At 38.3% G+C, this 17922-nt stretch overlaps 1 protein-coding gene across 3 annotated transcripts in view; it reads right to left on the bottom strand.

Moving 5' to 3' along the window:
• Nucleotides 1-17922, bottom strand: part of LOC134345393 (GRB10-interacting GYF protein 2-like) — a 194989-nt gene that overhangs the window by 85019 nt on the left and 92048 nt on the right. For 2 of the 3 annotated variants that reach the window (XM_063045984.1, XM_063045985.1), the window contains exons 9-13: nucleotides 9288-9464; nucleotides 7495-7694; nucleotides 5019-5160; nucleotides 3394-3552; nucleotides 985-1157 (exon numbers count right to left, since the gene is read on the bottom strand). In XM_063045984.1, the coding sequence (XP_062902054.1) occupies nucleotides 985-1157; nucleotides 3394-3552; nucleotides 5019-5160; nucleotides 7495-7694; nucleotides 9288-9464 (851 nt within the window). The remainder of the gene's footprint in view (nucleotides 1-984; nucleotides 1158-3393; nucleotides 3553-5018; nucleotides 5161-7494; nucleotides 7695-9287; nucleotides 9465-17922) is intronic. The other variant, XM_063045986.1, reaches the window with a different exon arrangement.

Below are 17922 nucleotides of genomic sequence, written 5' to 3'. Positions count from 1 at the left end.
ACTATTCTCCTCTGACCTCTCATTAACAGACGTTTTGCCCACTGAGATACTCAAACTACCCTGTCTTGAAGTCGGAGGACCCAGAGGAAATCCACGTGGTCACGGAGAGAACGTACGAACGCATTGCAGGTAATGACAGAATTGAACCCGGGTTGCTGGCTTTCTATTAGCATTATGCTAACCACTATGCTACTGTCCTTTATGTCAAGATAGTCAATCGCCACATATTCACTGACTCATTACTGTGAAACAAAATAAAGAAATTAGAACAGTATGTACAGTTAATACATTTTTACACCAGGTTCATCATGAATTTATGTAAAGGAATTAATGGTTGACTGATCTACCCAAGTTCATAGAAGGCATATCTAGCAGGGGGAACCAATGTATTTAAATTTTCAGAAGGAGCTATACAGAAGGTTGGTAAGCAAGAATACAGTGCAAGATATTAGGGCTAACATAATAAAAAAGACTGAACCTTAGCAGATAGAAAACAGAAACAATAATGAGTCTGCTACAAGTTGACTTGTGGGGTAGTGCAGGAATCAGGTGTAATACAATGTGCTAAATTGTTGAGTACTTTCTTTTTAAATGATGAGATAATAGTAAACGCACAAGTTCAAAATGGATTTGAATACTCTTTTATGCAAGTTAATAGAAGATGCATGTTAGAGAAGCAGGCAAATATAATGGAAAATGAATCACAAGTACAACAAAATGATTTCAATATACCTTGTTGTGCCTTTGCACCTTACCAGTGCTATTACTCTGAATTGCAACACTGTATTCTGCACTATTGTTTCACCTTACACTATCTCAATGCACTGTTGCAATGAATTGAGTTGGTACAAGAAATGAGCAATTTTTCATTTACAACACAGGATATACAGTTCAAGAAAAAGCATACGAATTTTGACATGGATCTTCATATATTATGAGAAAAAGGCAAATTATTCATAATTTATTGTTCCTACTATCGAATACCTGTTCAAGGTGTTTAAGCCCTTCTTCATCATCATTGTCCTGAGGTATGCTACGGTTTCCAACATTTGGAGCTGTAGACGAGGGAGACACTGAAGACACATCAGCAGCAGGAGGAGAGGCATTACTAGGCAGAGTTGGAGATTTCTGATCTGAGGCAGCTCCGGTTTCTGTTACTAGAACACACGTAAAATAATTAAGCAACCTTGTATAATTTCATTTCTTTGGCTCCAAGTCTTGTAAAACATTCCTAAGAGACAAAGCAGTATGAATTGAAGCACAAGAGGTTAGAAAATATGCAAAAAGCAAAAAGATTCAGAGCATGAGGTCATCAAACTGAACAGCCAAATGTGTATTTCTACAAATGATCTAATTTGAAATTCTCTGCAAAATCAGTTTCCATTACCTTTTAAGGTAGTGCATTCCAAGTCTTGTGTAAAAGAAAATTCTCATTTTACCTCTAACATTTAGTTAGAATTTTCATTGTTGTGCAAAAAGGTTACTTTCAAGGTTATAGACCAAAATAAGTGATTTTGCACATACTCGCTATGCCCAGTGAGAAGGAAATAATAAAAAATAATAAATTTCAGCTTCTTCCATTTGTTACATGCCTCAAGGAGATCTGTGATTTTTTTTTGTGAGAATGATGTAATGGTCTTTTAGAGGTCACCTGTTGTAATTTTCCCGCCAATGTGAGGTCACGTGATGACATGTGCACCACGGGTATATAAGGGTAGACCCCAGATGACGCAGTTAGTTTTTAGTTTTTAGATTTCCAGGTAGAATGTGGTGTGTCTCCGTTTTTGTTGCGTGTTTGTTTTTGTGACGCAGTTTCATTTTTGAAACGGTTGTGCGTTCTGTTGCAAGGTACAATATTTCTGGACTGGAAATTTTTGCTAGATGTGCTGATGTACCTTATTCCAGCAGCAGTAGAAGGGAGAGTGAAGACTTTATCAAAGTACAGAACCCGAAGGATTGAGAGGGGTCAGTACCATTCGGCAGTTCAACAAAGGATTGACCTTATTGAGTTTTCGTTGAAGGAATAGCGACCTGCATTGAAAATAACTCTTGCCAAAAGAGCAAAGAGTTCATGCAAAGGTTTGCTCTCTCTAAAAGAAATTAAGGTCAGTTGTTTTAAACTGTTTATTTACTGCATCATGAATCCTTTGGACAGAACCAGCAGGAAAGTTGCGTCTATGAAGAAATCCTTCTCCAGAGAAGTCTCTCCCAATTGAACGTATAAATCTGCTGGACTTTCGAATTTACCATTTTAAGAACTACATCTGACTTTATTGCTTTAAGAACTGTTTTGACATTTAATGCTTTAAGAACCAGTGCCGAGTGACCATTTGTTGAACAGCTGCATAACGGTTAACTTCCGGTTAAAGTTTTCGTTTTTTTTATCGTTTATCCGTGATTAATAAATACTTGGTTGTTTTTATATACCCCGTCTCGATTGATATTTATTATTGCCGGTTACGTAACACATTCTAGGTAAAATAAAATCATAACTTCAGGTTAGAAAATTTACTTTCATTTTGCTTGCTGAATAGTTTTTCTTAATTAGCAATGACCAAAATGCCAAAGACCACTGCAACTGACTCACTATTTAAGCCAATCTAAAGCATTACAGCCCTAAGTTTCATTCATCTCTCTTAAGCAATAATTATGCGTTCACAAATCAGTTGTTTGAGAAACTACACCAGGTATTCTATTAAAGAAGATGTCTGCCCTAAGCATCATTCATTTGACAAATTCCCATGTTGGTCTATCTACACAAAACAGCTAACAATTGTCAGCAGTCCGACTTCAATAGGAACAACTGTTTTGCTGTGTAGAATTAGACATGAAAATATTCAAAAGGGATCAGGGATGAGGTGGCAAAATAGGTGCCATGAAAGGAAATTCATGCTTCATTGCCTATATTCTAACTACAAAAAGTTTGATATTATGACAATTACATAGAACAGATAAATGAAATTAGAAAGCAACACAAATGCATGCGAAGAATCATATAAAATTAATATGGAAACACTCCAATTTCAAACTGATTTATGACCACATATTAATAAATCTTGGAATTAAAATCAATCTATTTAATATAGAACTAAATATAATATCTATTATATTTATTTTGGAAAATGCATGTCATTTCAATTTAAAACTACAATGCTATGAATTATTGTGCTCATTTAGTATTCTGTTTCATAAAGGCCAATTCAGAACAAATAACCATGCAAATTCTCTGAAATAATTTCTTTCAGAAAATAATTACAAGGAGAGAGAATAAATGAATTTAAACATGGTCTCTTTAATTCTAAATGTCTTAAAGGTCAGAATACCAGGATGAACAGCACGATTTAAGTTCACTCAATGCCTCAAAACTTGGATGTATTTTACAAATATTGATACCTTCAGGGGCAGATGTGGTTTTTTGTGTATCCTCACTTTTTTCTGGTCTGTTTTCTTCTTTTTTGGGTGGGCTGGAATCCATTGCTGTCTGTGGTTCTAAAGGAGGAGTAGGTGAAGCTGCACAGGGAACGTCTTTGGACTCTTCCATTTTGTTTGTTTCTATAAAATTAGAAATAATAAGCAACCCACTGCATATAATTCAACCACCAACAGTCCAAATTCAGCAAGAAGTTTCACATTTTACTTCCCTGTGCTACGAATACTTCCAAGATAAATTATTTAATAATTTGAGTTCAACAGATCAAGTTACATGAATGGACATCTTTTACCAAGGAAAGGGAACACGTAACAGAGTTCCTGTAGTATAATTTGAGATCAGCTCATGAAATATTCCTCAGTAAATCAAAGAAACCAGCGAATTTATTTGACATATAGATCTAGAAAATCTGTGATTCACGCAGTCTGTGACAAATTATCTTTTGTCAGCCAAATTAGTATGAAAAAAGCCACTGCCCTCCAGAGAACTTTGCCAGTTGTATGCATGTGAAGATGGTGGTTAAGAATTAAGTTAGCCTAATTGCTAGATGAAGGTTACTTTGGCCGGGGCACCTGTGAAAATATCCCCAAATCTATAGGTACAGATGCCAATATCTTTATGAAGGGAGTACAACCAAACACACGAGCAATTACATGGTCAAGTTCGCCTGTGACATGACAAGGGTTGGGCTCATCAACAACAACAAAACTGTCTACAGAGATGAGGTGAAAAAGTTTAAGGCCTGGTGCCCGGCAAATAACTTCTTCCTGAATGTCAACAAGACAAAGGAGATGGTTATCAAATTCAGGAAAACTCATACCCCCTTTTACATCGACAGCACAGCAGTGGAAACTGCAAGCAGCTTCAATCTCCTAGGAGCTCACATCACACACCACTTCTCATGGTCCCAGAACACATCCTACACGGTTAGGAAAGCTCACCAATGTCTCTACTTTCTAAGGAGGCTGGGCTTTGCATATTTATACCCATGTCGTTCTACAGGTACACAACAAAGTGTGTCTTCACAAGCTGCATCACTGGCAGACATGATGGCTCTACAATGGGTAGTCAAAACTTCCCTACGCATTGTTGGCACCAGCTTAACCGCCATCAAGAACATATGCACAGAAAGGTGCTGGAAGAGGGCCAGTAACATCCCACCAGCCCTGTTCAAGGACTGTTTGTCCCACTCTCACAAGGAGGAGGCTATGCAGCATCTATGCCAGGACCACCAGAATAAGGTCGATATCCACAAGTAGTTAGGCTGATCAATATCTCCACCATAATTTTACTGATTTCTGTCAGTCACCTTATGTATAGCTAAGTATCACTTTATGGATATACAATTAATCTATGTAGAAAAGCTAGCTTATGTATTTGTATTTTTTTATTATTGCATTCTTTATCTTGCTTTTTTGTGCCACAGCCAATCTGGAGTAACAATCATTTCATTCTCCTTTACACTTATGTACAGGAAACATTAAACAATTTTAAATCCTGTATCTTAAACAAGAAGGAAACTGACAAGAAAATCAATTGAAATACTTGAGGGTCATATCTTTTTATACTGAAGAACTTCATAATATACCTTCATCAGTCTCTTTTTTGGCATTCTTATCAGGTTCCTTAGCTTCTTTTTCACTTTCCTCTGAGTTTGATCTTTCTCCTCCATCCTCTATCTGCTTAAAATCTAATTCCTGCTCCTCAGGAATAGGTTCTTTGGGAGTCTTCTATAAAGCCATAAGGTAAAGAATATATGCAGTTAAAAACTTTCGTTAACAATTAAAACACATAAAACAAATAAATTTTATGTTGACAGAATTATATTGCACAGATTTTGAAATCCTTTTATTAACCTGCTACAAACATTTTCACTTGAGGAATCTGATCAGAAGCAGAACTAAGTGAGGAACCTGTAAATTTATGTCCATCTTTGGAAAGTTAGGCACTTAATACTGACTGACAGTAATTGAAGATCATTTTTAGCGTTATCTTCCAGATGAGATATTAATCAACGGACAATCTACCTTTGTAAGTGCATACAAATTGGTCATCACAAAAATTACGCCTAATTTATAAGACCACAAGATATAGGAACAGAATTAGGCCATTTGCCCCATCATATCTGCTCCACCATTTCTTCATGGCTGATTCACTTTTCCTCTCAGCCCCAATATCCCGCCTTCTCCCCAAATCCCTTTATATTCTGACCAATCAAGAATCTATCAATGTCTATCAAGACGGCCTCCACAACTACCTGTGGCAAAGAATTCCACAGATTCACCATTCACCAATACACTTCAAGAAATAGATCTACAATCCTCTTCTAGTTTGGGCTTTTCCAAAGACCAACTTCGAGCTCACACCAATGTGAACACTCATCAAACAGCTGAATTATCCAGCAAATCTCATGAATATCAACATAATTTCAGTGTTCAAAAAAGATGGTCTTTGAACACCTGCCCATCCACTAATTCCTACATTTCCAGAAGTCCAGAGAACATAAAATATTTGGTGCAATCCATTCAACTTGCATTGCAATTGAGCAGTTTGTTTACCTAACCTTTCATGGCTCGTCTGAATGTCCACTCTTCCATCACTTTACTATGACTCAATACTAACAGCAACTCTCACCAAGCTTCAACATCTCTTTAACCCATGACCTTCCCTATTCAAATCCCAAATAGCAACATACCTTTTTATTTATCAATGGAATCCAGGTGAGGCTAAAATTTTAGAAATCTTGGTTTAATCTTCATCTACGGTTCTGTAAGTGTGGTGTCTACACATTCTTCCAATGACCACCCTGGCTTCTCTGGCTGCTCTGATTTTTTTATACATCCCAAAGATATGGAGCTTGTCAGGTTATTTGACCACTATAACATGCCCCTAGTGTGGAGATGAGTAGTAGAATCTAGATAGGGATCTAGGGAAAATAAATTGGGTTTTGTGTAGGATTAGAATAAAGATTAGAGTCATTTTTGAAGGGTCAACCTCAACCCAAGACTTCAGCAGAAATGTTCTTGAACCATATCTTTGCTTAAACATGTTTAGCAAATTTCTTAAATAATTTAAATTCATTCCAAAAATCATATAAAGCAGCAATATCTATAGTCAACAACTGGGATGGAGGTAAGGAGAGAGAGATACAGGTCATAATGAACCAGAAACTTAACCAACCAATTAAATACCAGAACTCCAAGAGCAAATCAAAAGGTGTCTGGGAACGTCTGGAAGAAACCCATACAGTCATAGAATTCCAAAACTCCACACGGACATCACCCAAGGTTAGGAATGAACCTGGCTTTCTATCACTGCAAGTTAGCACCTTGACCAGCTATGCCAATCTGCTGCCTGCTTTATTCAAATGGGAATAAAATCATGTAACACTAAGAAGAGAATTGCCTGATACGTTGGCTAAAGTGTGACTTCAACCTACATGAATACAATATCTGATCATTCATCTCATTTCTACTGTGGAATTTCTCTCTTGGCCACCAGGCACCACTTCAACAACTCTAAAGTATTTAGCCAAAAAATATCCCTTGGCACGTCACACAGCCCTGAGGGCCTCATTCAAACTTAACTGCTTCTTATTTTATGTAAAATATTATCTTTCAACTGCATCATAATTTTCCAGTACTAGAACACATAAGCATTACAATAGATAATAACTGTTAATTCCAAGTACTCCAGATCAGAAATGGTAGATCAACTGCAGCCAACTTTCTACCTAACAATATCCCTCAACTACTACCTCAAAAAACAAGTAAACACCATTACTTTCTTTTTTAAAATCTTGCTAAATTAGCCCCAAACCAGTTAATTACATTGACTGCAAGTTTATAGAATAGCTTACTCAGAGTACAATGGAAGTCAATAGCCCAGAAGTAATTTTTATCCACATGTGGGTGTCATCAGGCATTAAGATGCAGAGGCTTCAATCAGAACTACATTATTTGGAAGCTAATAAAAATCTAGACACTGAAAGTAGTAACTTGAATAACAATACCCATCATTCCAGAAAGCTCAAAGTTAAAAATTGTGTATTAGAATTTCCCTACCTTTAAGGACATAAATGCGCCTGAAGAATCAAATGTCCCCATCTCTTCGTCTGCATCCTCTAGACACCACTCTGGCAAACTGTCCTTTTCATCATCCACACCACTGCTACCTGAGCGCACACGTCTATAACTTCGTTCATCATCTCTATCTCTGTAATCAAATTCAAACCGTCTCCTGCGCTCTGTAGCTTCTCTCCAACCTGTAGAACAAGCCCATCTGTTAAAAAGTTTGAACACAAATTAATGCTAAAAACAATGTAAATTCTCAAAATGATAATAAAAGAGGCAAAATAAAAAGTCTTAAAAAATCCAAGTAGTAATTAATCACAACAGATTAGGAGTAATGGCTTTAGTACTCCAGTTTGGAATAAAGATTTTAGTTTAAAGTAATTTCTGATCTGTGATGATAATCCATGCATATACTATGTTTTGAGAGAAGAAAATCAAACTGTAGAGTATATTAATCAACTAAACAAAATTCATTTGTTGACAAGAGATATATCATAGGTGTCAAAATAAGGGTGAGTGTGTTTATCTGTCACTTATTTCACCACTTTAACTATTTATACATTTCTACATATTTACTTTACCCCACAGGTTTTATGAAAATGTCTTTATTAGAGTCAAGAACTGTTTAAAAAACATGGCCGATAATCTATAAACACAGAAACTGCTATGAGAATTCAGCTCAAGATTTTCAATGTTCATTCAAATTTATTTTAATAAATGCTTCTCTTTCTCTTTTCATTGTTGAAACTATCAATGAACCCAGTTGAATGCTGTTAACATAAAAATGGTAGCCAATTTTGGAATCTCGTTCATCAAATTCAACTGTGGAAATCACTAATTTCTCCACTTAAAGATGATGAATTTACATCAGGTATATATGTCAATATATTGTAATACTTCAATTTTATTATTCTTTTTTATTATTCTAAAGACAGGAAGTAGGAATTTAAATATCAAAAACATTACAAAATATTTTGAAACACTCAAGATTGCGGTAAGTAGTAATATAATTTAGTAAAAAAATTAAAAACCCTATTTATGTCTCATGCAACAAACCATTATGCTTCAGGGTATTTTATAGGTTTCAAATATTTGAAGTTAATCACTTCATTAATATCTCCAGGAAAACGCTGTGAAGAAACTTACTGTTGTTTGGATCTGTGTTTAACAGTGCATGTGTGAACTCCAAAAGATGCTGTTAGCTTCATAGTGTAATGATGAATTCCAACAGTAATTCAGCTGGATCAATCTGTCGTGACAATACAGCACCATCTACAGGCACAACTCTAGAAACGCACTACAACTCCTTAGAAACTTGTATTATAAATTTGAAGTTCCAAATGTGTGACAAGCAAGGTATAGCACCCTATGTTTAGAAAGCTAGTATAACTGAGCCAATCAACATGATCTATTAAACTTTCTTGCAATAAGTATAAAAAATTTGATTGCAAAAGATAAGTAGAATCAGACACTGTTTCTATCAACTTCCTTTAAGATAATCAACTCAGTTTATCATTCCCATACTGAACTTAACAACAGAACAGCCTTCTATTTTCACTATTCAAGCTGTTACTAGTTAAGTTTACTAATTTTAAAGGACTACCTTAAGATTTATTCCATTATTTACAACAATATGCACTTTTCTCCGGGCCACAATTTCAATCTCTTTTTCCAAACCATGACTGACATTAAGCCAAAGTTCCTTTATGTGTTCAGTACAACATGACAGACAGCAGCCAAACCTTTACCATTAACAGGCCAAGAAACTTATTTAGCTCTCACACCTGGACTATGTGGTTGCCATCTATCACCTTCTCGACGAGGACCCGCTAAACGCCAACCTCCATCATCATCCTCACCATTCTGTTCATCTCTGCAAACCCGCCAGTTCTCACTCTCAGAGCGAGTAAATTCATGTTTTCTTGTGGTTGATGTCCCCATTTCTTCAAAAGTTGGTCTCCCTAGAATTAAAAATATTTCCTCAGTTCACTTACATGCAAAGTATTTCATAACAAAGTGATCCTCAATATGAAATATAAACTAGCAATATTATTGAATGCTATTGTGGTCTACCAGAATCAGAAGAGCCACATTAATGATCGATGGACACAATTTTTACATGAATTAGTTTTCATATTGGTTCAGAATACTCAAAACATAGCTTCTGGTTGCCACAATAGAGACATTTGAAAGATTACAGGGAAGAGCAAACAATTGAAGAGTTAGAGAAATTAAATTAAGCAGATAAATTGTAAGAACTGACAAGGGGAGAAATAGTGATTCAATGTCTTTTGGAGGACTCTAAAGTGATTCGCCTCTGTGAAGATCAAAAAGCCATTTCATATTGATCCAGAACAGCAAAACCACAGTACTTAGCCTTCAAGACTCAGTGTAATAATTTCAGTAATCTGTGGAAGAGACAGCATTGATTTACTTTCATTTGGAAAAAAAATTACTTATAAAAATACCATGAGAATCCTGAGACACAATGTTCCAGTAAGAATTAAAAAATAGACAGGCATGAAAGATTAATGTTTAACTAAAAACATGGTGCGGGAGGAAGGTTTCAGATATATGGGCCATTGGGACCAGTTCTGGAGCTGGAGGTGTCTGCTGATGCTAGATGCGGATGGACATGGGTTGGCTTGCTAGTGAATCTATGGGTGGAATTTACAGTATAACAATTGGGGGGTGAGCAACAGTATGAAACCGTAGAAGTAACCACAGAAAATTGAGAACTACCAGTTGGATAATCAGGAAGTGGTAAAACTGTGGATGGGAGGAGACAATAAAACCATGAGATGGACAAAATAGAACTATGTATATAAATGCATGATTCAATAAGCAAGATTGATGAGCTGCATGAAAAATCAGTAGTGTAGGAACACAACAGAAGCAGTCCTTAAAAAGAGGTTTAACGAAAGAGTACAACTAGGCACTTAATAAACCAGGCTACCAGATGTTCAGCAAACCTAGGGAATAAGCGGCAGTTTAAGAAAGATATCATGCTAGAAAATGATCTTTGAGGGGGCAAGGCTAGAATGCACTTGGTTGGAGTCAAGCAGCAATAAAAGATGCTATCACACTGCTTGAAGCATTTATAAGTATTTAGTATATCAGAAATAATAGCAGTGATAGGAGAGAGCAGCAAAGTTTCAAAAATGAAGAACAAAGACCAATACAGGATCACGTCCTTCAGCCTAACTAATGAAACTAGCATTTAAATACCTAACTCATCGTTTCTGCTTTCACAATATCTTTACCCTTCATCTGCCTATCTAGGCATGATATTTAACTTCATCACCACTCATGGAAATGCATTCCAGACACCCACTACCGTGTAAAAACGCTTGCTGCTGATTATGCCCTTTGAACTTACCCATTCACCTTGGATGTATGCCTTCTGATACAGGTTGAGCACCCACTATCCAAAATTCATAATTCCAAAAACCTCTGAATTCCAAAATGCTTTTTGATCACTGACATTATGTCACAAATAAAAAATTCCACAAGGTGCTAGGAAAGCTCCCAGGTGATGTGCATACAGGTTCTGCGCATCAGACAATTCTGAGGTGACCTCACATACAATACCTTGAAAAAGTATTCGGCTCCCACAACAATTTTCACATTCTGTCTCATTTTTATATTTAAGATATATTGAAGTAGAATTTTTGAGCTAACCTACAAAACATTGTGCATCATTTCAAATCAAAAGAAAAAATCCAAAACCTGTCAATGATTTACTAAAAATTAAAAACCAAAATTGTTGGAAAAAATATTCAATTCCTTTGTAAATACTACACTTAGATGCAATATTACCTTACCAACTCACCCAATTTGTTGATGTAGAAAATCGGAGGATCACCTGTTTTCAAAGAATTCATAATAAATACCTCTCTCTATAAGGTCCAACAATATGGTAGATTTTCAACAGGCCAAACCAAATGAGAAATAAAAGAGCATTCAGGGAAATGACAGGAAATGTCAGAGATTAAAAATCCAGGATTGCTGCCAGTGCTGTGTGACAGTGATGGTAAGAATTGGAGGAGATGGCAGTTGAATGCGTGGCTGAGGAGTTGGTGCAGGGAGCAGGGTTTTAGATTTTTGGATCATTGGGATCTCTTCTGGGGAAGGTGGGACCTGTACAGATTGGATGGGTTGCACCTGAACCCGAGGGGGAGCAATATCCTTGCAGGTAGGTTTGCTAGCATGGTTCGGGAGGGTTTAAACTAATTTGCAAGGGAATGGGACCCAGAGTGATAGAGCAGTGAAAGAAGTGAATGGAGTAAAGCCAGATCTAACATATAGAGAGGCTTTGAGGAAAGAGAAGCAGAATAAACGGTGTAAAGGTAGTAAGGCAGAAGGGCTGAGGTATATGTACCTCAATGCAAGAAGCATCAGGAACAAAGGTGATGAACTGACAGCTTGGATACATACATGGAATTATGATGTAGTGGCCATTACAGAGATTTGGCTGGCACCAGGGCAGGAATGGATTCTCAATATTCCCGGATTTCAATGCTTTAAATGAGATGGGGGGGGAGGGGAGGAGGAGTGGCATTACTGATCAGGGATACTATTACAGCTACAGAAAGGGTGGGTAATGTAGCAGGATCCTCTTTTGAGTCAGTGTGGGTGGAAGTCAAGAACAGGAAGGGAGCAGTTACCCTACTGGGGGTATTCTATAGGCCCCCTGGTAGCAGCAGAGATACAGAGGAGCAGATTGGGAGGCAGATTTTGGAAAGGTGCAAAAATAACAGGGTTGTGATCATGGGCGACTTTAATTTCCCTAATATTGATTGGCACCTGATTAGATCCAAGTGTTTAGATGGGGCAGAGTTTGTTAAGTGTGTCCAGGATGGATTCCTGTCACAGTATGTGGACAGGCCGACTAGGGGGAAGGCCATACTAGATCTAGTACTAGGTAATGAACCGGGTCAGGTCACAGATCTCTCAGTGGGTAAGCATCTCGGGGACAGTGACCACCGCTCCCTGGCCTTTAGCATTATCATGGAAAAGGATAGAATCAGAGAGGACAGGAAAATTTTTAATTGGGGAACGGCAAATTATGAGGCTACAAGGCTAGAACTTGCGGGTGTGAAATGGGATGATGTTTTTGCAGGGAAATGTACTATGGACATATGCTCGATGTATAGAGATCTCTTGCAGGATGTTAGGGATATATGTGTCCCGGTGAAGAAGATAAAGAATGGTAGGGTGAAAGAACCATCTGTGACAAGTGAGGTGGAAAATCTAGTCAGGTGGAAGAAGGCAGCATACATGAGGTTTACGAAGTAAGGATCAGATGGGTCTATTGAGGAATATACGGAAGCAAGAAAGGAGCTTAAGAAAGGGCTGAGAAGAGCAAGAAGGGGGCATGAAAAGGCCTTGGCGAGTAGGGTAAAGGAAAACCCCAAGGCATTCTTCAATTATGTGAAGAACAAAAGGATGACAGGAGTGAAGGTAGGACTGATTAGAGATAAAGGTGGGAAGATGTCCCTGGAGGCTGTGGAAGTGAGCGAGCTCCTCAATGAATACTTCTCTTCGGTATTCACCAATGAGAGGGAACTTGATGATGGTGAGGACAATATGAGTAAGGTTGATGTTCTGGAGCATGTTGATAATAAGGGAGAGGAGATGTTAGAGTTATTAAAATACATTCGGACAGATAAGTCCCTGGGGCCTGATGGAATATTCCCCAGGCTGCTCCATGAGGCAAGGGAAGAGATTGCTGAGCCTCTGGCTAGGATCTTTATGTCCTCGTTGTCCACGGGCATGGTACCGGAGGATTGGAATGTTGTCCCCTTGTTCAAAAAAGGTAGTAGGGATAGTCCGTGTAATTATAGACTAGTGTGCCTTACGTCTGTGGTGGGAAAGCTGTTGGAGAAGATTCTCAGAAGTAGGATCTATGGGCATTTAGAGAATCACGGTCTGATCAGGGACAGTCAGCATGGCTTTGTGAAGGGCAGATCGTGTTTAACAAGCCTGATAGAGTTCTTTGAAGAGGTGACCAGGCATATAGATGAGGGTAGTGCAGTGGATGTGATCTACATGGATTTTAGTAAGGCATTTGACAAAGTTCCACACGGTAGGCTTATTCAGAAAGTCAGAAGGCATGGAATCCAGGGAAGTTTGGCCAGGTGGATTCAGAATTGGCTTGCCTGCAGAAGGCAGAGGGTTGTGGTGGAGGGAGTACATTCAGATTGGAGGATTGTGACTAGTGGGATCTGTTCTGGGACCTCTACTTTTCGTGATTTTTATTAATGACCTGGATGTGGGTGTAGAGGGGTGGGTTGGCAAGTTTGCAGACGACACAAAGGTTGGTGGTGTTGTAGATAGTGTAGAGGATTGTCGAAGATTGCAGAGAGACATTGATAGGATGCAGAAGGGGGCTGAGAAGTGGCAGATGGAGTTCAACCTGGAGAAGTGTGAGATGGTACACTTTGGAAGGACAAACTCCAAGGCAGAGTACCAAGTAAATGGCAGGATACTTGGTAGTGTGGAGGAACAGAGGGATCCAGGGGTACATGTCCACAGATCCCTGAAAGTTGCCTCACAGGTAGATAGGGTGGTTAAGAAAGCTTATGGGGTGTTAGCTTTCATAAGTCGAGGGATAGAGTTTAAGAGTCGCGATGTAATGATGCAGCTCTATAAAACTCTGGTTAGGCCACAATTGGGAGTACTGTGTCCAGTTCTGGTCGCCTCACTATAGGAAGGATGTGGAAGCATTGGAAAGGGTTCAGAGGAGATTTACCAGGATGCTGCCTGGTTTAGAAAGTATGCATTATGATCAGAGATTAAGGGAGCTAGGGTTTTACTCTTTGGAGAGGAGGAGGATGAGAGGAGACATGACAGAGGTGTACAAGATAATAAGAGGAATAGATAGAGTGAATAGCAAGCACCTCTTCCCCAGGGCACCACTGCTCAATACAAGAGGATATGGCTTTAAGGTAAGGGGTGGGAAGTTCAAGGGGGATATTAGAGGAAGGTTTTTTTACTCAGAAAGTGGTCGGTGCGTGGAATGCACTGCCTGAATCAGTGGTGGAGACAGATACACTAGTGAAGTTTAAGAGACTACTAGACAGGTATATAGAGGAATTTAAGGTGGGGGGTTATATGGGAGGCAGGGTTTGAGGGTCGGCACAACATTGTGGGCTGAAGGGCCTGTAATGTGCTGTATTATTCTATGTACTATGTTCTAATGACAATAGAGAAACACAAATCTGGGGAAGGGTACAAGACCAACTCAAAGACTCTGAACATACTTTGGAGCTCAGTGCAGTCATCGTGAAAAAGTGAAAAAAAATATGAAACCGTAGCCACACTGCCTAGGTCACACCACCCCTCTAAAACTAGTCACCAGAGAAGAATGACAATCATAAGAGGCAACTAAACTCAAGTGAGCTGTAGAAGTCAGTGGCTGCAACCGGAGATGAAGTTCATGGTGCCACAATCCCTAAGCCCTTGCAGGCTCCACAATCACTAAGGCCTTGCACAAAAAAGAATATTTATGGAAGCATGGCAAGGAAGAAGCTACGGCCTAAAAAAAGCATATCCTTGACCATAAAAACTTTGCAAAGCATCACATAGAAGGTACTGTAAAGATATGGAAGAAGGTCTTGTGGTCAGGTGAAACTTCAGCAGAACTTTTTGGCATCAATACTAAGCAGTGCATGTGGTGTAAATCTAATACTGCAGATCAGCCAGGTAACACCATCCCTACTGTTAAAGTATGGTGGAGGTAGTATCATGCTATGGAGATGCTTTTCAGCAGCAGGGACTGGAAATCTGGTCAGGATTGATCAGAAGATGAATGCTATTAAATACAGAGATTCTGGCTTCTGCCAGATACCTTAACTCAGGGAGAAACTTCGTCTTTCAAGACAAAGACCGAACACACACTGCCAGAGCACCATGGAGTGACTTCAAATGAAGAAAACTGATGCCTTTTAGTGGCCCACTCAGAGTCCTGACCTTAACCTGATCAAACATCTCTGGCAAACCCTTAAGATTGATGTGCAGCACCTCTCCCCCAACTAACCTGGCACAGCTTGAGCAATTTTGTAAGGATGAATGGACAAATCTTGATCCATCACGTTACCTATCCAATTAATAGAGACTAATCCAAAAAGACTACTGGCTGTAATATCTGCAAGAGGAGGTTCAATGAAGGGGGATGAATACTTTTGAACTGCTAACATTTCAGTTTCTGAATTTTTAGTTCTTCATGCGTCATTATATGCAGTTTTAAGAAAAAGTTTGTGAACCCTTTGCAATTACCTGGCTTTCTACATTAATTAGAAACATAGAAAACCGACATCACAATACAGGCCCTTTGGCCCACAAAGCTGTGCTGAATATGTCATTACCTTAGAAATTACCTAGGGTTACCCGTAGCCCTCTATTGTTCTGAGCCTATCTTCTGAGCATCTATCTATCCAAGAGTGTCTTAAAAGACCCTATCATATCTGCTTTCACCACTATCGTGGCAGCCTATTCCACATACTGACCACTCTCTGCATAAAAAACTTACCCCTGACATCTCCTCTGTACCTACTTCCAAGCACCTTAAAACTGTGCCCTCTCGTGCTAGCCATTTCAGCCCTGGGAAAAAGCCTTTGACTATCCACATGATCAATGACTCTCATTATCTTATACACCTCTATCAGGTCACCCCTCATCCTCTGTCGCTCTAAGGAAAAAAGGCCAAGTTCATTCAACCTATTCTTTTAAGGCATGCTCCCCAATCCAGGCAACATCCTTGTAAATCTCCTCTGCACCCTTTCTATGGTTTCCACATCCTTCCTATATCTAGGTGACGAGAACTGAGCAAGTGGGATCTGACCAAGGTCCTACATAGCTGCAACATTACTTCTCGGCTCCTAAACTCTTTCTTTTTAAATTTTTTATTAATTATTATTGAAAATCAACAACAAAAAAATACACTGAAGTAATCAAGTCGACAAATCAGTATGTACAATAAGAGTTAAACTATCAACCAAGTTAAACAATATTTCAATAATAATAAAACAAAACAAAACGCTAAAGCTATTTTTTTCTTGGAAAAGAGAGAGAAGGAAAAAGAACCCCTGCTAACTAAAAAAAACCCCAAACAAAAAAAAACATTTGAGGCACAGACCCGGAGCTATACGCCATACAAGCTTCCATAAAGGAAAGACATCAATCCGCCAACCAAATCCATTTACCCAAGAATCAGAAGTGGACCATCTTAATTAACTCAAATCAAATGATAGTAGCGGGCAAAAGATCCCCACCTTTTCTCAAAGTCAAATCGAGGATCAAAAGTTCAACTTCTGATTTTCTCCATCACCTGGGAAAACCACTGTTTCAAAGTGGGAGCAGAAGCATCTTTCCATTTTAATAAAATAGCCCTTCTGGCCAATAGTGTGGCAAATGCAGTTACATATTGGTCAGATATAGAAACATTATGAATATATTGAGGGACTATACCGAACAATACTGTCAATTTATTAGGTTGCAAATTTTTTTAAAGCTTTAGAAATTGTAGAAAAAATAGATTTCCAAAACTGTTTCAATACAGAACACGACCAAAACATATGTGTCAATATAGCTGCCTCAGTTTTACATCTATCACACTATTAACATTAGGAATTATTTTAGACAGTCTCTCCTTTGTCAAATTATAACAATGTACAATTTTAAATTGAATTAGAGAGTGACTGGCACAAATCGAAGAAGAGTTAACCAACTTCAAAATTCTTCTGTTATCAACGCAAACACGAGGAATTCTGCAGATGCTGGAAATTCAAGCAACACACATCAAAGTTGCTGGTGAATGCAGCAGGCCAGGCAGCATCTCTAGGAAGAGGTACAGTCGACGTTTCAGGCCGAGACCCTTTGTCAGGACTCAGTATCTGAAACTCCCATTACAGAGGAAGAAATAATAACCGCAATCTCATCATTGAATTCTGGTACAGCACCCGGTCCGGACGGGTTTACAGTGGAATTTTTAAAAAATTTTTTCCTCCATTCTCTCTCCAAGGTTGTCTAGAATATTCAAAGAAGCAATCAGTTTAGGTAAATTACCACAATCGTTTTACAAAGCCTCTATCTCCTTAATCCTTAAAAAGAATAAAGATCCTACTGATTGTGCATCATACAGACCGATATCTCTTTTGAATGTAGATTCAAAAATTTTTTCAAAAATTCTAGCAACCAGGTTAGAGAAGGTATTACCTCAAATTATATCTATGGATCAAACCGGATTTATTAAAAATCATTATTCATCCTTTAATATTAGGAGGTTAATGAATATTGTTTATACTCCCTCACTTACTACCCCGGAATGTAATATCTCACTAGATGCTGAGAAAGCCTTTGACAGAGTTGAATGGCCTTATTTATTTAATGTTCTTGAGAAATTTAATCTTAGTCTGA

Source organism: Mobula hypostoma, chromosome 4 (assembly GCF_963921235.1).
Source record: "Mobula hypostoma chromosome 4, sMobHyp1.1, whole genome shotgun sequence".
Lineage (NCBI taxonomy): Eukaryota > Metazoa > Chordata > Chondrichthyes > Myliobatiformes > Myliobatidae > Mobula > Mobula hypostoma.
This window is presented reverse-complemented; position numbering and strand designations above follow the sequence as displayed.